The following is a 24,655-nucleotide window of genomic DNA, read 5'->3' as shown; positions in this document are numbered from 1 at the left end:
TCTGGGTTGAAAAAGAAAGATTTTTTTCCCCTGGATAGCTCTCTGTCCCAGAGAAGAGAAAAGTTGTTGTAGTTTATATTTGCAGAGAGTTTCTGTTACAGAGAGTATAATGACTTTCAAAAATTGTAAGCACCACAGATTAATAATAATATGCTTTCATTTCATCGAACTGTAACCTCTTTTGACTCTTTTTTAGCGATTCATACTATATGTCAACAAAGGGGATCATGGCTTTGATAATGCAGACATGGATATGAAAACAATTTTCAGAGCATTTGGACCAAATTTCAAGAAGAACTATCTGGCAGAGCCTTTTGACAGCATTCACATTTACCCACTGATGTGTAAACTCCTGGGAGTGACACCAGAACCTCACAACGGGTCTCTGTCAGTTACACAGGACATGCTTGTGGACACTTTAGATCAGGAGTCAGGTGAGATATAAAACCAGTAGTGGAGGGAATCTGCAGAGAATATTTTTTTAAAAACAAAATAAAATAAAGCACAGTTGTGCTTCCTAATGCTTCTGCAAGATGACTGAGATTCTTCAACATTCATTAAGCTCGTAGTTCTCCATGTTCCATTAGAGCTCCAGTCATTTTTGTAGGAGTCTTCTTTAAAACAAGAAGTTAGAGAATAATCCTTGTCCATGCCCCTGAGCTACCCAGGGAGTAACAGAGAAAGGGTGACAGTTCCATGATTTCTCTTCTAAAAAAAAATCTATCTCCTGACAAATTCATGTGTCCAAATATTTGGTAGTTGCTTATCAAGGTTAAAGAGTAGATCTCTGAGGTGGAATCAGAAGTTTCACAATTTCATTTACTGCTGAAAGAGAGAGCTCTGGAATCCTTAACTTTAGGATCCATAACCTGACTTCTGGGCAGAAATCTATGGATGATTTAAAAGAATCAAGCAATCTTTTTCCAAAATGAGTAATATCTCCCTTGAAAAAAACATTATCAGGTTATTTTACACCATAGGATAGTTATTTCTTCCCAATCAAGAGACAAATCTTTTAAAGATCTTAGCATATTGTGCTGTACTTAACAGAGTACAATTTTCCAGGATCCATTTCTTACGGAGTAGATTTTCCTTATATTTAGAGTAGAATTCTTTTCAATAATACTAAATATGGACTGGATATTATATTCCTTGGGGCACTGAACAGAGGAAACAAATATTTCACAAACTAACTACCAAAAAAAATCTTTTCAGATTTGGAACCAGGAGATAAGACTTGGAGAACTCTACAAAACACTGCTATTGGTTTAAGTGTTACTTTAGGACTGATTGTCATTACATTTGTCATTGCTGTAGGATACACAGCTGTTAATCGAAAAAAGGGGTAAGTAGACTTTGCATTGCTCATGGTTCATCAATAAACATTGTCAATACAACAATTTTATCCAAGAGAGACATATTTCAGTATGGAGGAAATAGCAATGGTCCTCTTGTCAAATGACCTGAGTTCAGATCTTGCTACTGATGTTTACTACCTATATGATCTTACCAAATCACTTAACCTCCCTGGGCCTTAGATTCCTCATTTATAAAGTGACATTGTTGGAGTTAATGATCCCTAATATCTGACCTAGATTAATGTTCCAATAGCTGCTGATGGGAATAAGTCCTTTTATAACATATATAGTGAAATGCTATTTCCAATAACTAAACAAATGTTTAGCTCAATTAATCAACAAGCATATATTAAACATCTATTCATCTCACATCCTAGAAGTTATGGTCCATTTTGAGCAACTTTTATCACTATTGAACCACTACTGCTTGTGTGTGGCTATAAATTGTCTAAAAAAGTTGAAACTTTATTTAACCTTAAACTCCTTTTCAAAATCCACATTTAAAGTAATTTATATTTGAACTATAAAAATTTGCTGTAAGCTAAAACATGACCCATAAGGTCTCTAAACCCTACAGCACCATTTGAGAAAGAAATCAATCAATCATTTTCCAAAGAAACCATTAGCCAAAGTTGAGATAAAGGAAAAGTTCAATTTACTGATTCAACCTCCCTATGCCTATAGCATAATTTTCGGGAAAAAAAAGGAGTCATTTCATAATGTTAACTTACATTGAATTTTTAGTGAAATAAAGCCTTGAATACTAAAGTTAAATCCTGAATAGAGTACAAAGACACCTCTTATCAGATATGGTACAATGATCTTACTATATATGTACATATGTGTATGTATACATGTATATGTACACATATATACATATATGTGTGTATACATATATGTATGTATATATATTTTTTTTTTAACTTAGTCCTGAACCCACTGGACCTCCAAGGGTCCTACAGAAGCTATCAATTAGGTACCCAAACTCTTCCTGACTCAGCATCCAGAGTTCAAAGTCTAAGGTTCTTTCTATTACTACCAAGTAATATATACTGAGATCTTTGTCTACACATCAAGACTAGAACCTACAAGAGACCTTCCCCACTTCTAGGCTCTAAGTCTCTAAGGCCAAGAGAGGCTAGAGGTCCTGTGATACATTGAAATCAAATCAAAAGTGCCTTTATATAGCAATCACACATGCCTAATGGAGTTCTTTTACCTCCAAATTCAATTAAACATTTTCTGCATCTTTCATGTAACATGCTATTACAAGTGTAAGATCAGAGACAGCATGGCCTCTGATAGAGGGTCTATCAGAAAGACCTCAACAGAAATCTTCCCCAAGACACAATGGCTGTGAGCAAATCACTTGTCTCAATGTCCCCACTCTCCCTCTAAGACTACAGGTCTCAGTGGGGTTATTGCTCTGCATTCACTGAGTGGAGTTTCCATACCAAGTGTTCCTCACCCTAATGAAGTCAAAGATCCAGAGCATTCTAATCTCCTATTCCCAAAAGTTCATGCTAAGTACTAGACATACAAGACAACAATGAGACAGTCTTGGCCTTCAAAGCATTTATACCCTACTACCAAGTCACATACAAATTACTATATACTCCACATGTACACAAATCAATTACTTCTAGATGATTTGAGGAGGAAAAATCACTAACAACTAAGTGGTCAAATACAAACTTCTTTGTTTGGCACTTAAAGTCTTTTACCAGCTGGCTCTAATATATTTTTCTAGTCTAGTTCTAGGGGAACCCTTTGGTCTGGTTGAACTAGACTTCTTGCTGTTCCTCCCAAGCCCAGGAAACAATCCTATCTCCATGCCTAACCTCTTCAGAGTTCAGCTCGAATGTCATCTCCTCTGTATCAGGTCTTTCCTAATCCTCCAGCAACTAATAACTCCTGCCTGACTACAAAAAAAATGAAAGGAAAAAAATTCCCTTGCATTTGTTTTGTTTTTGTAATGGTGGTATGAGAGCTGAACCAGGGGATAAGTGGCCCACAGGGAGAAGCCAGTCACAAGCATTATTAAGCTCATACCACGTGCTAGGCACTGTGCTGGACACTGGGGATACAAAGAAAGGCAATAAATAATAATATCTGCTTTCAAGAAGCTCACAGTCTAATGCAAACATGCAAACAACTAGGTAAAAGGAGAGATTTTAGAGGGAACTTGAAAAAAGCCCAGGAAGCCACAAAATAGAGTCAAGGAGGGAGAGGGCAGTTGGTAAAAATGCCAGAGTTGGGAAGTGAAATATCTTGGGCAAAGAACAGCAAGGAGGCCAGTGTCACAGATCTGAAGAGCAAATGGAGGTGACTGAGGTTTAAAAAAACTAGAAAGGCAGGAAGGAGTAGAGCTTTAAAAGGCTTTGACCACCAAAGGGAGCATGTTCTAACTGATCCTGGAGGTGACAGGGGGCCAATGGAGTCTACTGCATAGGACATGACATAGTCAAACATGCACTTTAGGAAGACCATTTTGACAGCTGACTGGAGATTAAATTGGAGTGGGGAAAGACTTGTGGCAGGGAGACAAATGAGAAGGTTATTCCATGACTAAATGGATGATGATACTGTGGTCAAGGAAAATGTTGAGCCCCTTGATCACTGAATTTCAATAAATATACTGAAATAAAACCATAAATTAAAAGTGTAACTAATCTGACCCTTTTACTTTCATCCACAGGCAAAGAAGTGAAAAGCAAGAAAGCAAGAAAGAAATAGCTTTGACCCAGTTCTAAACCTAGTATTCAAAATGTGTATTTCTGAACTGAGCTCCAATCAAATCTTCCTTGCTCTATTCAATATATTAATTGAAGGATATTGAGCATTTTTGTTATAAATAGGGGTTATAAAATAAACTGTGCATATGTGTTCTGAAGCTTAAAACAATGTGGGTATATTGAAAATGCAGGTCCAAAACATTTACTTAAAACAATGCCAAAGAGACAAAAGAGGACTTTGATAAACTGTGTAGTTTCAAAAATAAGCACCAAAAGAAAAACAATTGCACTAAATTCTCTTTAACTGTTTTTCTAAGTAAAATTTCCTAAGAGTATTCTAGGTCTCAAATTGTTCCCTGATCAATCTTCTACTTGTATATTAACATTTTTTCTTTTTACAAAATAAATGTTTTAATTTTTTTTAAGAATTACTTGGGGGGGGCGGCTAGGTGGCGCAGTGGATAAAGCACCGGCCCTGGAGTCAGGAGTACCTGAGTTCAAATCTGGTCTCAGACACTTAATAATTACCTAGCTGTGTGGCCTTGGCCATTGCCTTGAAAAATCTTAAAAAAAAAAAAAAAGAATTACTAGAACTTTCTTCTATAATTAAAAAAAGTATTAACAAAGTTCCTATTCATATTATCACCCCCTTGACAGAGTGCTTATATGGTATCTCACTTGATCTTCACAAAATCCTATGACACAGAAGCTGTGATTATTAAATCCATTTTATATCTGAGTAAACTAAAGCATAGAGAGATTATATAACTTGCCTAGGATCTCACAAGTAGGGTTGGAAGGAACTTGGGTTTTCCTGATATCAAATCCATACTCTATTTATTATTCCATGATGTTTCTCAAGTAAAATTGGGTAAAACCAACATTTTTGGTCATGTCTGAAAACGAGGAACCTCATCCAGACCTTTTCCTATATATTTCTGATGCCGTACAAAGTTGTTTTCCATTATGTTATTATGCAACTTTGTCTTTTCTCTGCTTAATTTGCTCTAATTTAGTTTCTCTGAATTTTTCATATGTCATTTCTCACCAGAAATCATATTCCATTATATTCAGCCCCTTCCCCAATAAATGCGAACTCATTTCATTCCAATTTCTTTGCTAAAGTGATGGGATATTATTTCTGGATTTTGCTTATTTAGTATGCTCCATCAACCAATGTTTCAATTATTCAACCAACCTAAACTAACTAAAATTAAAAAGCGGCTACTTTTTTTTTTTAGGTTTTTGCAAGGCAATGGGGTTAAGTGGCTTGCCCAAGGCCACACAGCTAGGTAATTATTAAGTGTCTGAGGTCAGATTTGAACTCCGGTCCTCCTGACTCCAGGGCTGGTGCACCACCTAGGCGCCCCCCAAACCAACCACTTGTGATGGCTTTGCAGTTCTCAGTTGTATACCTCTACATGACTCCATTTGGGGTTTTCTTGGCAAAGGCTCTGGGATGGTTTGCTGAGTCCTTCACCGGACCATTTTACGGAAGAGGAAACGAAGGGAAAGTGGGTGAAGTGACTTGTCCAGGGTCACCCAGCTAATAAGCGTCTGAAGCCAGATTTGAACTCAGGAAAATGAGTTTCCCTGTCAGGAAATGACATTTTGACCACTTGCATCACTCAGCTTTCCCAGTTATTAAATGGTTTTCATTCCTACTTTTTACATCGTCTCCGTACCCAGTAATCGTGTAATTATTTTGTCTAATGTCCCCGCTGCTCCCCCTTTTCCAGGAGCCTCCTCCTCCAGGGCCCGGACCTCGCACCAGCAGCGCTCTTGGAGCACGCCTCCAGGGTTTCTCTCTAATCCGTAGGAGGCCTCCAGGCTGACTCCTCACGGGCTAGAATTCCCTTCGCTACAATGTATCGAGCCCCAGAACCCGCCTCCGAGTCAAGTGCTCTATCACAGGGCCCGCCACCACATGCCCCGCCTCAAATGCAAATACATGTCCTTGGCCCCGCCTTCTCCCTGTCTCATGAGCCACCCATAGGCCCCGCATCAAAGGAAGATACCCTCCTACTGGTTAGTGCCTTCCACAAGCCCCGCCTCCAAGTTCCTGCCTCCGGTGCCGTCTCCATGGCCCCGCCTCCAAAGCCAAGATCCCGCCCCGCGGCGCACTCTCCAAGGGGAAGCAGTCGCGGATTGGTGGGGGAGGAGCTCCCTCGTCGCTGCCTCCCGCGCTCACTTCAGACCCCGCCCCCAAGATTGATCCCTCTCCCTGGCCCCGCCCTCAAAAGACACGTGAGCGCACCAGCCCGGGCTCCCCTAGGCCCTGCCTCCAAGCGCCGGTTCAGAAGCCGCTCCCAGCAGGCCCCGCGGGCCCCGCCTCCTGGCTCCGCCCCTCTCCCGAACCTCGATGGAGGAGAGCCCGGCCGCCCCAGCGCTACCGGAGGCCTTCGAGCGCCGCTTCCTGGCGGCGCGGCCGCTGCCCTCCTTTCCCTGGCGGGTGAGGGAACGCGGCGGGCTGCGGGGCTCCGGCGGCCCCCCACGCGGAGGGGACGAGGACCCGCGCTGGGTGGGGCGTGGCCGGCCCGGGCCGGGCTGGCGCTGGGGCTAGGCCTGCCACAGGGCAGCCGCCCTCCGCGCCTCCTCTGCCTCCGCTCCCCGCACGGCCCGGGCCGGACTGGAGCCCCCGGCCTGCGCGCGGGGCCGCGGGCTGTGGTGCGGGGCCTCAGTAAGGCCTGGATGAAGGATGAATGAAGGAATGAATGAGCGCCCAAAGGAAGGGTACCACACTCGTACTATTGTAACCAGCGCACCCCGACCCCGGGGATGCGCCCTTGGCCCGGAGTGGCAAGACCTCCCTTCCAACCGGTTTAAGCAGTAGCTGCCTGACCTTGGCCGAGTCACTTCACCTTTTCATCCGCCCTGCTTCCTCGACTGTAACATGGAGATGCCATTAGCGCCTACCAGCCTTGTCCTGAGAGAAAGCATTATATAAATGCGACTTAGCTAGCTTTGCTTGTATATTTTTTTTAAACAGTCAGTTATAGCCTTCATTACAAAATGAACATAGTACTACTCCCATCTTAAGAAGATTGGGAAAGGCATAAAATAGCCTTCTTCCAGGTGGCAAAGGTAGAAGGAAGTGGAAATTAGGACAAAGGACACTTTTAATGCTGTTCTGGCAGCAAATTTTCATTCTGTCAGTATGGTAGTTATGATTGAAAACGTTTACATTTATAATTCCCTCGATGTGGAGTGAACTGTGACTACATTCTGAATATGACAGGCTGGTTTATACCTTGTGACGTATTTCAGTATCATGGTAAACAGTGTTCTGAACTTTAATCATTCAGAAATATCATGGAAATTATGACCCTGGTTTAGCCTTAATATATTGCCAATGTGCATCCTCTCTATATCAGAGTAACCTGTTAGAGGAGTCAAAAATCTGATGAACATAGAAAGACTTGATGTTCTGGTGTTTTGTGAAAACTTCTACAAGACACAGACAGGCCTATTGAAAATAGCTTTCTTTGGTTATGCTTAAGTTATCAGTCTTTTAATATAGAAAGATATTTTCATATTCTTTGGTAGGAGGAACCCATCTTTTTCACCTGTAAAGTAATGGAATTGAACTCTTTGGTCACTAACTTCTCTTCTTTCAACTCTAAAATTCTGGTTCTGAATGAATGAGTTGTAGGAAACCAGTGATTTGGAAGTCTTTTTTTGTTTGTTCATTTCCTCTCTTTTTCTTCCTAGATAATGTCTAACATATCAAGGCCATGCTTTCTGATTATGGATTCCATTTCCTTTGGCCCAGAGTCTCTAGTGAATCATAACATTCTTTAGCAAAATGTACCATTTACAAGTTTAATGTTCCTCTGAAAATGTCCTTGACATTTTTCTTCATGTTTTTTTACTCTCCTATGAATAGAGCCTTGAAGAGAAATTAAAGAATTCATTGGATTCTGAGCTGCTGCTGAATATTTTGCAGAAGGTAAGAAAAATTTAAAAAAAACAGATATTAATGCCATCTAGCTTTGAGATGTTCAGGCAGACTGAGTCTCTGCAAAAATGTGTTGCCATCTGTTTTGGGCTTCCAGCACAATAGACAGCTTTGGGATATTTTGTTTCCATGGATGAAGCTATCAGAATATATAAAAATGCACTTGATTGGAAGGAATTTAATGCATTTTTCAAAATCATTAGCAACATTAAGAAAGATGACAGGTGCTACATATTCTTACAGATTTTACAGTTTAATAGATTTTTTTAAATTTACCTAGGAACTCGGGAGACAATTACTATTGGTCCAGACCTGTGATGGCATTTATGTAGGTTACTCAGTGTGAAAGCTCTCTTCTTCTGGCAACCCATCTAGAATGTATAGTCAGAGAATTGACTGAGCCAAAAAGTTGATCGAAGAGATGGTTTCAGAGAAAACTGGAAACACTTGTATGAACTAAGGAAGAGTGAAGTGAGTAGAAGCATGGGAAAATTTAACATTTTAGAAATGAACAGTTTGGAAAGACAGCTTTGGTTAATGCAGGGATCAACCATGATTCCAGAGGACTAGTGAGGAACAATACTGCTCACCTCCTGGCTGTTAAAGACATATTTTGACCCATGGCCAATATGACATTTTGTATGTAAATTTGTTACCCAGATTACAAATGCATGCCTCCCTTAAAGATTATTGTACACCCAGGAGGAAGCCTTGATCATCTGCACCTGGAACCTCATCATCAGCATTGGTCTGAAATTGGCCCACATTAAACATGCTGTTTGTAACAGCACTGCAGATTTGAGAATGACCTTACTTCTGGCATCAGCCTGGAAGTTATTAAAAGGAAATGAGATAGCTACTTGGCCAGACATTAAGTACTGTTCTATTAACTGGATGGGACAAGACATGACTAGATCTACTCTGGGAATCAAAGGTGTATGGGCATTGACTATGAGGTTGCTCAGCAAGCCAAACCATTTGAAATGAAAATTCTGTATCACAATAGAAACTGCAGGAAGGTGGAAGATGAACAGGCAGTTGGTGCTTATTACTGTGCAAAGTTGGATGAGCCGCTAAGGCGATCAGACTTTGTATTGTTGGTCCCCACTTTGATAACTCAGCATAGGATGATTGGAAAGAGGGAATAACAATTAAGGAAACCCACTGCTACTCTTCCATTGGCAAAGGTCAATTGGTTGATGAAAATGTCTGAGTTGAAGATCTTCAGACTGGAATTATTAAAACTGCAGAGTTGGATGTGTCTTAACCTGAACCCCTGCCAAGAGCCCATCCTATATTCAAGTTAAAGAATGTTAATTTAACATTTCACATGGGAACCAGAACTCGCCAGTACCTTATCTTAAAAAAGAAAATATTGCTGAAAACCTTCTGGCTGCTCTCAGTGGCCTTCTTATTCCTAATTGATTGAGTGCAAAGATCATCAAGATGAAAACTTGACAGACTAATTTTTCATGGGGAAGAAAGAAGAGGGCTAAGAAGGAGGGAGAAGAAAATAGCTAGTTTATTGGAAAACAAAAAACTTTCCTGGATCTCTAAAGTTATCCACATTGTGTAGATTGTCCACATTGATAGAAATAGTTTGTGTCAGAAAAAGACTAGGACTCAGGTTTTCTTGACCTTGAAGTCTGCCTGCTATCCACTATGCCAGGCTGCCTCTACACCTTGTAGATGTGAGGTATAAATTTAGGTTTCTGTGAGCTGCTGATCCCTCTACCATTGCTTAACCTTCACTTAAAAGCTCGCCCTTGTTTTTATAGTGAAAGTATAAATCACAAATAAAATACAGACTTTGCTTTTTATTTTAGCAACATGTCTTTGTCTTATATGTCGAGAACAGATAAGATTAATATTATGAAAAACTCTTAGAAAGGATGAGAAAAAGGAAAAAGATAAAAATAACAAATAAGGAAGAACAGAAATTAGACTCAGCAGTTTCCCTAAGAAGAAAAATAGAACAGCACTACACTTTTGATTTGTACATTGGAGTTCTCCACTCATAGATGAAATGTTTATATAAGAAAAAGTAAATGAAAAATGATGAAAAGCTTACTATAAACCAAACATTAAGTATATAAATAAGAAAATGGAGACATCCTCTGTTCTCAAGGAATTCACCTTCTGACTGGGGAGAAACAATACATAAAAGGAAGTTCTACTATAAGCAGATGGAAAAGTTTTCTAACAGGGGTAGATAGCAAGGTTTAGGTATTAGATTTTATCAAAATGTTGGTTACAATAGGGAGACATCTGGTAAGGCCTGATGGTCTTCTGTCTCACCAGAAGAATGGGCACTCCCATTTTGTCCAAGAGAGGTGAGCAATCAAGGAGGCTAGAAGGTTCTGAGCAGTAGAAAGCAAGCAACAGGGAAAAGGCTAGAAGGAAGGTAAGGAAGACAGCTTACCCAGTCCAAAGAAAAGGACCACATCATGTCTTAAGCACAGCTTCTTTAAAATGTAGCATTGTCTGAAAGTCTAAGCCAGTAAAAAACAGGATATATATATTCTGAAATGATATTGTTCTCTATTCTCCTTTATTGCACAGACCTGTAAATTGACCAAATTGCAGGTAGACTCTAGAAATCCACTGGGGATTTTTTTCACTCACTGGTTGCCGAAAGGAAAACTGAACGGAACCAGTGTGCTTTTGCTCCTGCCAGAGGACAGGGTCTTTTCTCTGGATATATAAGCACTTTTCTCAGTATTCCTTTCTTCAATGAAACATATTTCTTGGAATGTTACTTTTGATTTTGAATCAATCTTTTGAGTGTATTGGGCATGAGTATGGTTATAATCATATGTGCCTTCTCTCCATTCTCCTCCAAATCCATAATCAATAAAAATGTGTTAAACTCCTGCTAGGTATTTTGCTAAACACTGGAAATACAAATACAAAGGTATCCTCAAAGAAATTACATTCTATTTACTTGGGGTTATCAAGCTAATTTTGAGCTGTTCCTCTAAATTAAAGCTTAGTGAAACCAAGGAACAAGAAAATGGACTGAGGGACTAGTTACATTAACAACCTATTATTTGTTGTTTCTCACAGACTGTCCTGCATCCATTGTGTGTTAAACATCCACCTTCACTGAAATACACTCGGTCCTTCCTCTCTGAGCTAATTAAGAAGGTAAAGAACTGACAGTTCTTCTTTACTAATAATATCCTGAACCAGAGCAGTGTGTGCTCTGAAAGTAAATATTGTTTCTGGAACTCTTCCTTCTCTTCCCTGACAATGGATTGGATTGTGAGGATGAGGCCAAACTTCCTTGTTCACTACTGGCAAATAGACTTTAAGATGTTGATTCTGTGTTTATTGATGTCAGAATCCAAGCTCCCAAACATGCCTTTATCTTCCAATTTCATGATTCCAGGCTGGAGCCTCAGAGATCACAGACCCACCTCACTTGGGTGTATAGGAAAGTCTGTGAGTCCCACCATTCTTTGCTACCTAACCAAGAAATGCTGAATAATTGTCATTTAATCTTCTTGTCTGAGTCCTTGAATTCCTACTCCCTCTTGTATTTCCACAGCATGAGGCTGCTCCCTCAGAGCCTCTGGATGAACTCTATGAAGCATTAGCCGAAGTTCTGTCTGCTGAAGAATCCCCCCAATGCCACCGGAGTTACTTGCTGGTAGGACAGTTTCACCTATTTTCCTTCCACTTTGACCCAGGAACCAGCCCTGCCTTTCCCACATTATTCTCTTTCATGTACACTGTGTTCAAGATGGGTTGATGGTTCCTCATATGTGACACTCCACATCTCACCTCCATGCCTTTGCTTTGGTTTTCCCCTGTGTTTGGAATGCACTCCCTCCTCATCTCCATCCTTCTTCCCTTCCAAGGTGTAACTCAAGTGACATCTGTATATGATACAGTTCTGGTTGTTATGTGTACATAACATATAGTTATTGTGTGCATAAATAAATATACATATCTACATATGCAGATATGCACACAACAGCACATTGTCTAGGTGTGTTTCACTTTTTCTCCATATCCTCAGCATTGTGAAGAGTTCCTGCCATGGGGTAGGGAGGCCCTGAAGAAATGCTTTTTACTTGAGAGGCAAAAGTGTCTTGCCTTAAGTGGCACAAATGCCATTTCACAGAATGGTTTTTCCAGAAGGGGTCATTAGTCCAAGGTGATATACATAATGTACTTATATCTAACAAGAACAGACAGGTTGTTCAGTTCATTTTCCTGAAAAAATGAAGGTTTTTATGGCTGATTGTCATGCAATCCAAATAGAATTCTTAGTGGGGAGCCACAAAGGTAAGAGAATTGAAGTGTTGCTGAGTTTGTAAAAAAAGCATAATGACTGGAGGGACATGTCATAGGTAGCTCAGGAAGTCAAGGCTCTAGAGTGGTCTTACTTTGTTAAAGAATTCTCTCTCCTCACAGCCCTCTGGAAATTCAGTCTCCCTCTCTGAAAGTACAGCGATCATATCTCAGGGAACCACTGGCCTGGTTACCTGGGACGCTGCTCTGTATCTTGCAGAATGGGCTATAGAAAATCCAGGAGCCTTCACCAACAGGTAATGGATGGAACAGGAGCTGCAGCAAATGGGGGGTGGGGGTGGGGAAGCCCTTTGATATTTGCAGAGTATTAATTTTCTGCCCTTCTTTCCTTCTCACACACAGAACAGTCTTAGAACTTGGAAGTGGAGTTGGTTTTACAGGCCTGGCCATCTGCAAGATGTGCTCTCCCAAAGCATATATCTTCAGTGACTGTCACAGTCAGGTTCTTCAGCAACTCAGAGGAAATATCCTCCTCAATGGCTTCTTGCTCAAGACAGAAGCCACCACACTCCTGCAGCCTTCAGTCAGTACCCAGATCTCACCAAAACCAACTGTGATGGCTGTTCAGTTGGACTGGGATCTAGTTACTACAGATCAACTCTGTGATTTCCAACCAGAGGTCATCATTGCAGCAGGTACTGACCAAAGACAGATCAAGTTAAGAGATGAGGAATACAGCTTGATCTACCTCCCAGCTTAAGAGAGAAGGGATACAGGGATGTAAACTTAATTAGATGTTTGGGAAATTATTTTTCTTTCCCTAGAGTAAAATAAATACATAGATCTGTTACTTATTTAGTTGCTAAATGTATATCATCCTCATTTTAAGTTACATCTATACTGATTAATTTCATTTAAATATATATCAGGTGAATGATCTCTGGTTTTGCCCAGAAAGAGAATGAACACCTATGTTCCATATTTCAATTTTGAGATGAAATACCCCAGGGCTCCTATCAGAAAGTCTGACCCTTTAACCAGGCCACAGTTGATTAGGGGGATTTTTATTTTATCATTTTATCAGGGTTGTTTCTTGCTCTGCATTTTGCTTTGGGAGTACTAGCAGTTCACTACTTTGTACTATAGGAAGGTCCTATTAAAAAAATCTCTGCTGTGATTTTTGATAATTTTGGGCTACCATTCCTCCACAACCTGTCTTCCCCAGAGAACACAAGAAACATATTCTCTTTCCTTCTGTCTTCACTTCTTAGATTTCTTACCATGCCTAAAGAGGAACAATAACTCTTATTTAGAAAGTGCTTTCCTTACAATAATTTTTTGAGTTAATTGTTAGAAATATTAACCTCTGAGTCATGGTTTACTCATTGGTCAAAAGAGGATTTGTGTTACTCATAGTCTCACAGCTAATAATTCTTCTAACCTCCTAGACAGTACTGTTTCTATCTTAACACCATACTTCTTAAAGAACCTATATTCATATTGCATCTTCTATTTCTAAAAACTACCAACATGACTGCTTAGGTAACAAAACAAAGAGAACTTCAGAGTCAAGCACCATTTTAAGAACTACTCATGTGAAAAAGCAGTGTTGTCCTCTGATCATATTTTGAGGCTGCAACATTCTGGCTGTTGCAGTGCTGTTCTCATCTTTTGTTCAGATGGTGTTGCTTAGCACTACTGATTGAAGTTTTTTGAGGGTCTCCCTGCCAACCCTAAAATTCTGTGATTCTTTATTTCTGCTATATAAGTTGATATTGTTTCTCTATTGTGAGTTCAGCCACCCCAAAGTATTACAATGGCAAAATCTACCAAAGGAATTGGCATCTCATCCAGTTCTTTTTTTTTCTTTTGCAAGGCAAATGGGGTTAAGTGGCTTGCCCAAGGCCACACAGCCAGGATCATCCAGTTCTTTTTAAGAAATTTTTTTTTTAATTTTCTTTCCTCCCAGTCATGGGCTGCAGTCTTTCCGGTAACCTGGAACTAAAAAATCATCAGAACATAGAATCATAAATGAAAATCGGAAGGGTCCTCAAATTTCCCCTTCATTTTTGCATATGAGGAGGGTCAGTTAGGTTAATGACTTATTCCCAAGTTAAAGTAGAATTGAAAACCAGGTCCTACTATTTCAAACCTAGTAAACCAATCTTAGAAGATAAAAATGCTTAAAGTCATGTTTAGGCATTCTTTGTATTGATCAATCAGCTAAAAAATTATATATATATATATATATATATATATATATATATATATATATATACACACACACACACACATATATATACACACACACACATATATATACACACACACACAACTTTTTAGTTTATATATAAATATATGTGTGTATACATATATATATATATATATATATATATATATATATATATTTATTTATTTATTTAGGGCATAAGCCATTGCCTGTGATTTTTATTTTTTGGAAGTACCTTTGAACAGCAAAAAAATAAAACTTTTCTTCTAGATTATTTCATTTTAACCTGGGTAATTTTCCTTCATCCTAATGAGGTATAAAGTGAATGTAACTGCTGCATTCTTCAGACTAACCTTACTTCCTAAATCAAGAATGTGTATAACAATTCTATTTTTAAGTAATAAACGTAAAAGGAAGAGAATAATCTCAGTTTCTCATTATAGATGTGCTTTATGATCCAGAGATCATCCTCTCCCTCATTGGAGTACTGCAAAAGCTCTCTGCTTGCCAAGCAGATCAGAAATCTCCAGAAGTATACATTGCCTTCACTATTCGGGACCCAGACACTTACCAGCTGTTCAAAATGGAACTCAGTAAGTACATTGATATGAAGGTGAGACTACCTTTAGTCTAGTTGTTTTCCTCAAGAAACATGTACTAATATGTTCAAACCAGACTTGGAGGAGATAAAGCAAGGAGGACAGAAGAGTGAAGAAAAAAGGAAGTGACTCTGGTGACCACTAATAGAAATTACTATTGATGGGATTTGCTTCTGGCAACAAGAATTAACTCCCAAGGGGCGGCTAGGTGGTGCAGTGGATAAAGCACCTGCCCTGGAGTCAGGAGTACCTGGGTTCAAATCCGGTCTCAGACACTTAATAATTACCTAGCTGTGTGGCCTTGGGCAAGCCAGTTAACCCCATTTGCCTTGCAAAAACCTTAACCAAAAAAAAAAAAAAAGAATTAACTCCCAGACTGGTTATATAGCTAGTCCTTAAAGAAAGGAATGATTCAAATCAAACAGGGAAATCTTGTAGGCATTTGAGTTCTATTATAGTTTTTATTACTTACACAACTAAAATGAATTCAATTCTCCAATGTTGAGATAAGCATATTACTTAAAGGTCCCTTATCAAAAAAAAAAGATCCCTTATCCCTTTTCCTTAATTTCTTCCATCCCTTAAACCTTAAAGCTCCATAAAAATTTATTATTCAACAGAATATTCCCCAGACCTCTCTCTATCCTCTAGTATATGGGATAATACAATAGAAAAAAAAAAAAAAGAATTACTGTTAGGGAACAGATTTTTTTTTTTTTAGAATTTTGGCAAGGGAAATGGGGATAAGTGGCTTCCCTAAGGCCACACAGCTAGGTAATTATTATTAAGTGTCTGAGACCGGATTTGAACCCAGGTACTCCTGACTCCAGGGCCTGTGCTTTATCCACTGCGTCACCTAGCCGCCCCATGGGAACAGATCTTTTATAAATTCTTTAGTTTCCATCCTACAACCAACAGCAAGAAGCAGTAGCAAACTTGATGGGTAATTAAGTGCTTCTACTGTCATTGTACCTTTTAGTAAATGAAAATGTTTGCATTTCCCAAGTAGCTTACTAGGACTCAAATATAACAAACACTTCTGTGTGCTAGCACCCTCTTCTGAAGGTAGAAGGCCTTAAAAGAAATAATGAATTTTGACAGAAGGAGCATAATTAATGAATTTGGCAATGGCTCTATAGTGAAATTTCTATCTGCAATCTAATTTTTTAAAATCCTTGTCAGAGTATTGATCTATAGTATTATGTAAATTCTCTAACTTTATAATAGATCATATGGAACAAAAAATTATCAAAAAATCTCTGTCTGACAGACTTTTACTGCTTCCTCTAACTATGACCCTAAAGCACCACTGTACTGAGACATTATGTACTAAGACATTTTCTGTTTGTTTCTAGGTAAAGTTGGTATTGGATGGCAGAAGCTTCCTAGTCACAACAAGAAATTGTTTCCATATGAAAAACATTCAGAGATAGTAATTTTAAGATTAAAAGTATAGATTGTGTAAATATTTCAAGACTTCGCTAAAGATTAGATGATTATTAGGGAAAAGTTCTATTTTTGATTTCCTGCATAAAACTTGAAGCATCAGACCAATTATTTATTTCCTTACAAAGAAAAAGGAAATGTGAAATGTCATTGTTGCTCTGTGAGCAACTCCCCATAAATCCAGGAACTAAAAATGAGTGAAAATAAACTTATCTCTAAAGATAAAACTGGCAGACTACTTTTTCCCCCCCATTTTACCAGTGCACATGATTCATTTCCACCTCCAAGATTTTGACCTGAACTTCCCTTCTCTACTGCAGTCTCCCACCCTCATTCTGACTGAACTTAGCTCCTGAGTTTCTTGCAGGCTCTCCTTGCCACCGACACCAGTCTTTTCTCAGTCATTTTAAACATATTCTCACTAACTCCCTGGCATCTTTTGACCTTTCACTCTCCTCTATTTACCACTCTCTAGACTTAAGTAAGTTTTTTAACTTCTGGGCTGTCAAGTATTGCATAGGAAAATCCTAACTGTGCTAACATTTTGTATTTATATTATCTAGCCTCAGCTGGGTCCTTGGTGATTCTTGTGTTCATTAGTTAATCCTCCAATACATTCTCTGTAAGTTAGGTGATATTTTAACCAACATTTTTACAGTACAATGTGGCATAGAGAGATTCAGAGATTAATACATATTAAGGATTACAAAGTTCTTCATAATTATCTCATTTGATCCTCAAAACAACCCTAGGAGTTAGGTGCTGTTATTATTCCTGCTTTACAGATAAGGAAACTGAGGTAGTAGTTAAGTGACTTGCTCAGGGTGACACAGTAAGTGTTTGAGGCTAGATTTGTGTTCTATTTACCTTGCAACAACTTTTTATATTAACAAAAAACTAGAAACTATGGGTCTGCCCATCTGTTGGGGAACAGCCAAACAAATTATAGTATGTGAATAGAATGGAGTATTATTGCACTGTAAAAAGTAATAAAACAGACATTTCAGAAAAAACTGGGAAGACCTGTATTAATTGATAAAGACTGAAATGAACAAAAACAGAGGTACTTGTATAGCATTATAAAAGCAAACTTGGGGGCAGCTAGGTGGCACTGTGACTACAGCACCAGCCCTGGAGTCAGGTGAACTTGAGTTCAAATGTGGCCTTTGACATTTAATAATGCCCTAGCTGTGTGACCCTTGGGCAAGTCACTTAACCCCATTACCTTAAATAAATTTTTTTTAAAAAGCAAACTTAAAAGTCTCAAAAACTTAAAAAAACTTTTAAAAAAGTCTCAAAAACTCCCATCCCAGTGGTCCCAATGACCAACTACAATTCCAGACAACCTACCTAAAATGAAGCATGCTTCCCACTTCTAACAACGAAGTGATATTCTCAAGATGCATAATAAGGCATAATTGGTTTGCTTAGCTCCGTATATTTATTATGAGGTTGTTTTTGATTTTGGTTATATGAAGATTAGGGGTAGGAGAAGGGTGAGAGGAAAATAAAATAAGTACTTGTTAATAAAATTTTGATATATTTTTGATATATTCCTTCTGTTTTTTTCCCTCTGAAAATTTTTACTATGAACAATTTTACTATCTTCTCTAGCATAAAACATCAGTTATCTCTGAAATAATCCTCTCAATTCCTAAAATATCAGTCATCTTACCATGTCTACTACTCTGGTACAGGCCCTAACAACCTCTTATGCTGTTTCTTGTTGCTTTGTCTTTGGAAAACTTCAAATGTAACATGAATGAAGATACTGTTATTTTTCATAGCCTAGTTCAGATATATTTTCCTCCATGAAACTTTTCATAATCCCTCTGCAAAAATTAGTTCCTCTGTGAATCTCAAGAAATTTTTTTACCTCTCTTATATATTTAATTATTTTCTATTGTATTATAGTTCTTGTACATGTTTCTTCCCTCTGCAAAACTGTGTATTAAGGACAAGAATGTAATATTTTCAACTTTGATCCACATCATCTTGGAGTGGTGTCTCACACAGTAAATTTTCACAAAAAAAGTTACTAAATTCAAGTCTTTGGCCAAGCCCCTTAAGTATGAGTAAACAATGGGAACACAATCTGCTTCCAGCTCTTATCCCAGCAACACTGCTTTGATTCATTATGTTTTTTTCTAACTGGTTCAATATTTTATCAGGACTGGAAAATTCTGAGAAGAGCATCTATAAAAGAGAAACAAAAGATGAAGGTCCCATCACATTGTGCTTATTTATTAGCTTCTTCCCTTTCTCAGAGAGTGAGACCCCAGAAAACTAGCTTTCTTTTACCATTCCCACCAAGGATGCCATTAGCAAATGAGACTAGACAAGATTAGAACGAGGATAGAATGCAATGGAGCTTAAGAGTCCAAAGCCCAACATCTCTACCTTCATTTGAGCTGTAAGCTCTTCAAAGTCACCATAGACCATGCCATTTTGTTCATGTTTCACAAATTCATTTAAACTGTAAAATAGAATGATAAAAGAACTGAAACCAGCCTTGGAAGAAGAAATAAAAGATCATTGCACCACTCTGTAATGATCTACTTCTAGGGCAAATGGAATAAGAAGCTTTTTTTGTTTGCTCATTATACTATGAATCTGATAAATAGAGGTAAAAGTCAACCCTCAAAGACAGGCTCATGCACATTGGGATACATTAATTGTAAAACAGAGACAGACCCAGACTGCATCTATAGTTAGTTCACCTACAGAAGCTCTTCAATGGAAATGGTTCAGGCAGTGTACTAAGTAACTTTCACAAACCCTTCTCCCTTGCTATACAGCACACAAATTCTAAAATCCCTGCCACTGGAAATGTATTGCGCAAACTGGTAAGCAGCATCCAAACATATCCACCAACTTCATGGGAAGATCCAAGCTATTGGAGGATTTGTGGAGGTAGACACCATTATCTGCAGATCCTGCCAAAGTAGGATAAAGGAAACATTTAAGAAGAATAAAACAGTCCTAAAGGGGCTCTAAAGATGAGAATTACTGGTTCTGTGAGCAATAGCTGGGATATTGTTTAAAGTAGCAAATTCCCCAATCATTGCTTAAATATATCCCAAAAGTAATATTCACAAATTATAAGCCATATAACAACATGCTGATAAGCACAGACAGGAGAAACTGAAATTTTGCTAAGAGATAAAATAATTCTAAGTATCTCTGCTAAAAAAAAAAGATTTTTTTTCAAAGGCAGGATAAATTTCTATTTGCATTTCTGTAAGAAAAGATGGTAAGCATTATTTAATTAATAAATCTGTCCCTGACAGAGTTGTGCTCAAAACACAGCACTGAAATTGTCTTCCAAGTTAGATGATAGAGAATTCAGGGCTAAAAAACCAGGATAGGCATAAAATCCTATTGTTCCAGGTCCAGCCCTAAAGACAATAAATGAGAGGAATATTCAAGTAGAAGAGAGAACATACTATTCTTCATTAGCAGACAGCAAAGGGTTTTCAGGGAATGGTCAAAGGAGAGACAATGGCACCTCAGTCTAGGGACTTAAGGAAGCCTCCTTTTATTCGCATCCACCCCTTAGGCATCTCTTCTTTAAAAGAGGATCTATTTACTCTCACTCAACAGGGTTTTGGTATATTTCTGATAGCTTCTTTCTTGGTGATTCACAAGTTCATAATCTCTAAGTTTCATGCCATTTACAGGACAAACCTATTCAACATAGATTGCTCTTACCCAGATGCAAAGGGTAATCTTCAACTTCCAACCATGTCAGGTGTCAGATATGAATGTGTTTGAAACTCATCTGCTTGATGATTTGACTATAATGTTCTTCTCCCTTTACCTTTGGTGAAAAGGAAAATACAAAGTCATTGCTCTTCAATCTCTCCCTATTCCTTCCAAATATATCCCAAACAACCTTCAACCCTCATTTAGAAATCCTACCTTAAAAATATGCAGTCCCTCTCAGGAAACTTATTTTTCTATGGTCCTTAGTCTATCATTCCATGTCAGAATCCTTTCTTCCTCCAATACATAAATAAGATCAAAAGTTCAAAGGATCTCAAGTAATTCTTGAGACTTGACTCACTAGTCAAGTCAACTCCTTCCCCATTTAACTATCAGAGAGGAGACAGGTTACAGATTGGTCAGGTATCCCACCCAGCCAACCCTTTTAAAGACCTACAAGATGAATTTGTTGAAATACAACCCAAAATAATGTCCCTGTCTATCTCTTATGCAATTTTAAATAATACCTGACTGACATTCATTATACACAAGAAAATGCAACCTGATATCACACAGACTAGAAAAGGGAGGTTTGCTCCATCAGTGATCCATTGTTCAAACCATAAAGAATCAACAAGGATATCAAACGAGACAGAGAATATTATAAAATGCAAAATGGATATTTTTATTACATTATACTAAAAAAGCTTTTGGACAAAACCAATGCAACCAAGATTAGATAGAAAGCAGAAAGCTGGAAAACAATATTTACTGAGAGTGTTTCTGATAAAGACTTCATTGCTCAAATATGTAGATAACTGAAACAAATTTATAAGAATACAAGTCATTCCCCAATTGAAAAATGGTCAAAGGATATGAACAGATAGTTTTCAGATGAAGAAATTAAAACTATCTATAGTCATCTGAAAAAATGCTCTAAATCATTATTGATTAAAGAAATGCAAATTAAAACAACTCTGAGATATCATCTAATACCTATCAGATTGGTTAATATGACAGAAAATGAAAATGATAAATGTTGGAGAAGATGTGGGAAAATTTAAACGTTAATACACTATTTGTGGAATTGTGAACTAATCTAACCTTTCTGGAGAGAAATTTAGAACTATGCTCAGAGGACAAGAAAATTGTGCCTGTCCTTTGATCCAGCAATACCCCTTCTATTCTGTATCCCAAAGAGATCATTTAAAAAGGGGAAAGGACACACAAACATATTGTGTTTAAAGAACTGGAAACTGAGGGAATGTCCATCAATTGGGGTATGACTAACAAATTGTGATATTGAAAGTAATGGAATACTATTGTGCTATAAGAAATGATGAGCTGGCAGGTTTCAGAAAAATCTGGAAAGACTTACCTGCACAAATGGTGAATGAAGTGAGCAGAACCAGGAGCACACTATACACAGAAACAGCAGCATTGTGCAATGATCAGCTATGATAAACTCAGCTCTTCTCAGAAAGATAGTGATCCAAGACAATTCCAAAAAAACTATAATGAAAAATGCTATCCATTTCCAGAGAAAGAACTATAAAATCTGAAAATAGATCAGAGCATACTACTTTTACTTGTTGGTTTTTTTTCTTTCTCATGGAAATTACAAAATTTCCTTTTTATTCTCTTTTTTCACAGCATAACTAATGTGAAAATATGTTTAACATAATTCTACCTGTATAACCTATATCCAATTGTTTTCTTGGAGAGGGAGGAGGGAAAAGAGTGAGGGAGAAAAATTTAGAGCTCAAAATCTTATACAAATGAATGTTAAAACCTATCTCTACTTGTAATTGTGAAAAAATAAAATACAATTAATTGAGAAAAAATAAACAAGCAAACAAAACAAAAAGAAAATTAGGTATTTGAAGTGAAAAGATGTGGTTCAAACATTAACCTTCCCAACCAACAAAAGGAAATCAATCTAGAAGAAACCTAAATCCCAGGAAGTAGTTCTTTTCCTTCACCCCGTAAATCTTGAGACTTATGTCTTGAGAAAGGAGATACAAGAGAAACAAACTAGGTTCTGAGGAAACCTTCCTTAAAAAGCAATGAGGTCACCCTATTGATAATAAAAGAAAAAAGAATTTATCAGTAGGAAAAGGAAAGTCAGGCTTCAAAACCAAGAAGTCAAAATGCCAACCCTATCACCAGATCTCCATGACTGATTGGATTAGATTCCATTGGATCAAAGTCATTGGACTTCTGGGATTCTGTTCATTGAGGCAATGGAGTAGCTCCAGAGTCAAGCAGCTTGGAAGACAAAAAGAGGGGCAAATTTGACCACACCTGGTTGGGTCATCTGATCAGGCTTCAACAAGCACCCAAGAGTAATATGATACAAAGGGAACCAAGAACATCTTTTTCTAATTTTTCTAATTTTCACCCTTGATCACAGAAACACAAATAGTTTCTAAAGAGATGGAGAAATCTTTATCTTTTGAAATAAGAAACAAAAATAGCATTTAATAAGTCAGGAGTATTTCTCTTTTTTAACCTTTTTTTCCCCAATTAAATGGAAAAAAGAGTTTTCAACATTCATCCTTTTGTAAATTTTTTGAGATCCACATTTTTCTACCATAACACAACTATATTACTTCCATTTTAGTCATGTGAAAAAAGAATTAGAACTAAATGGGAGAAAAGCCATGAGAAAGACAGAAAAATAAGAAGTTTTAAAAAGTGAACAGAGTATCTTGGTTCTGCATTCAGACTCATAATTTTTTCTCTGGATATGGATGGCAATTTTCATAACAAGTCATTTAGGATTGTCCTTGATCATTGAACTACTGAGAGGAACTACATCCATCATAGTGATCATCTCACAATGTTGCTGTTAATGTGGACAATGTTCTGATTCAATTCACTCAGCATTAGTAAATGAAGATTTTTCCAGACTTTCTAAAGTTCAGTTGCCCATGCTTTCTTTTTAGAACAATATTACTTTATAACATTTATATACCATAACTTGTTCAGCCATTCCCCAATGGATGGGCATCCCCTCAATTTCCAATTCTTTTCTATACAAAAAGTGCTGCTATAAATGTTTTTGTACATGTGGTTCTTTTCCTCCAGATATATTTCTTAATACTGCTTGCTCACTTGTGCTTTAGGCAGCAATTCAACCTGGACCCCTAGGAAGATAATGCTCATGTACTCCTGAATAGGGTGCAGTGTGACTCCCTATTCCCCCACACAGTGATCCCAGTAAATATAACATAACTTGTGCTCAAACACAAAACAGTAAAACAGGAAGTAGTCAACCAAAAAAAGCCCTCAGTATGACCAGCCCTTGGATAATACTGTAAGGTCCAAAGTGTCCAGTCCAAAGAAACCTCAAGGGGCGGCTAGGTGGCGCAGTGGATAGAGCACCGGCCCTGGACTCAGGAGTACCTGAGTTCAAATCCGGACTCACACACTTAATAATGACCTAGCTGTGTGGCCTTGTGCAAGTCACTTAACCCCACTGCCTTGCAAAAAAACTAAAAAAAAAATGAAATAGACAAAGAAACCTCAAGACCTGTACATCTTGTTGCCTCTCAAGTTGTATCATCTTCCTGCTTCTAGGATTGAGCTCAGTGAATGCAGATCTCTCAAAGGCTGGATCCAAGGGTTCTGTGCCAAATAAACAGAGATAGAGATAAGGACATAATCAAATACTAAAGGTCAAACCAGATTCCTTGATGTGAAAGGAGAGCCAAACAGACCTCCCTGTACCATTATAAACAGAGTTGTTCCCCACACAGAGGTCCTACACCAGGCACTCAAGTAAACAATAATCTTATTTATCCTTATGAGATTTCTTAGGTGACATACATCAACAGACTTCCTTGCCATCAAAATCACCAAAGAGAAAATCCCCTCTCTGAATTCTCTTAAACATTGGCAAAGATTATAGGCTCAGGTTAAAAAAAAAAAAAAACTAGTTACATGTGGTATAGGAGATATACCTTGTTCTAAATGGGGAGTAAATGTGGTCCAGTTTCACGAACAGTTGATGTTATATCTCTAGGAGAGTATTTGTAAAAAAAAAAAAAAAAAGATGCTAGCTTGAGATAGATCATTACAGCTCAGAAACAAGAATATTGAAAAACTCTAGACCAGAAGAGTGAGAAGTACTAAACTGGGAAAGACCATGGAAGTGTAGAGTCCAAGACCCTTTTTCTACCTACTTGAGTGGTCAGAGCTCCTAATTTTTCAGAGAAACTTCTGGAGATATTTCAATATAAATTAAAACTTCTGAATAGATGAGTAAAGGTTGTACTTACCCTTATATTTGTATGCTCCTTCTGCATACTAATATAACTAGTAAACATAATCTTTTGCCTAGTGTTTTCAAAGACCTTTGC

General features: G+C 38.0%; 2 protein-coding genes and 1 pseudogene across 2 annotated transcripts in view; all 3 read left to right on the top strand.

The window, feature by feature from the left end:
* The window catches only part of LOC141495120 (ectonucleotide pyrophosphatase/phosphodiesterase family member 7-like), a 57,531-nt gene extending 51,619 nt beyond the window's left edge, over nucleotides 1–5,912 (top strand). The window contains exons 4-5 of the mRNA XM_074196113.1: nucleotides 197–434; nucleotides 5,833–5,912. Coding sequence (XP_074052214.1) covers nucleotides 197–434; nucleotides 5,833–5,912 — 318 coding nt within the window. The remainder of the gene's footprint in view (nucleotides 1–196; nucleotides 435–5,832) is intronic.
* A 490-nt stretch (nucleotides 5,913–6,402) lies between these two features.
* On the top strand, nucleotides 6,403–23,108 carry EEF2KMT (eukaryotic elongation factor 2 lysine methyltransferase). The gene is made up of 8 exons (XM_074196331.1): nucleotides 6,403–6,545; nucleotides 7,980–8,042; nucleotides 11,118–11,198; nucleotides 11,602–11,703; nucleotides 12,474–12,607; nucleotides 12,714–13,006; nucleotides 14,985–15,134; nucleotides 16,496–23,108. Exons 1-8 carry the CDS (start codon nucleotides 6,456–6,458, stop codon nucleotides 16,594–16,596), a joined length of 1,014 nt encoding a protein of 337 aa, XP_074052432.1. The 5' UTR covers nucleotides 6,403–6,455; the 3' UTR covers nucleotides 16,597–23,108.
* LOC141495224 (putative 2-ketogluconate reductase) lies at nucleotides 8,053–11,109 on the top strand (annotated as a pseudogene).
* Nucleotides 23,109–24,655: the final 1,547 nt, after the last annotated feature.

This window comes from Macrotis lagotis, chromosome 8, assembly GCF_037893015.1.
Source record: "Macrotis lagotis isolate mMagLag1 chromosome 8, bilby.v1.9.chrom.fasta, whole genome shotgun sequence".
NCBI classification, from domain to species: Eukaryota; Metazoa; Chordata; class Mammalia; order Peramelemorphia; family Peramelidae; genus Macrotis; species Macrotis lagotis.
This window is presented reverse-complemented; position numbering and strand designations above follow the sequence as displayed.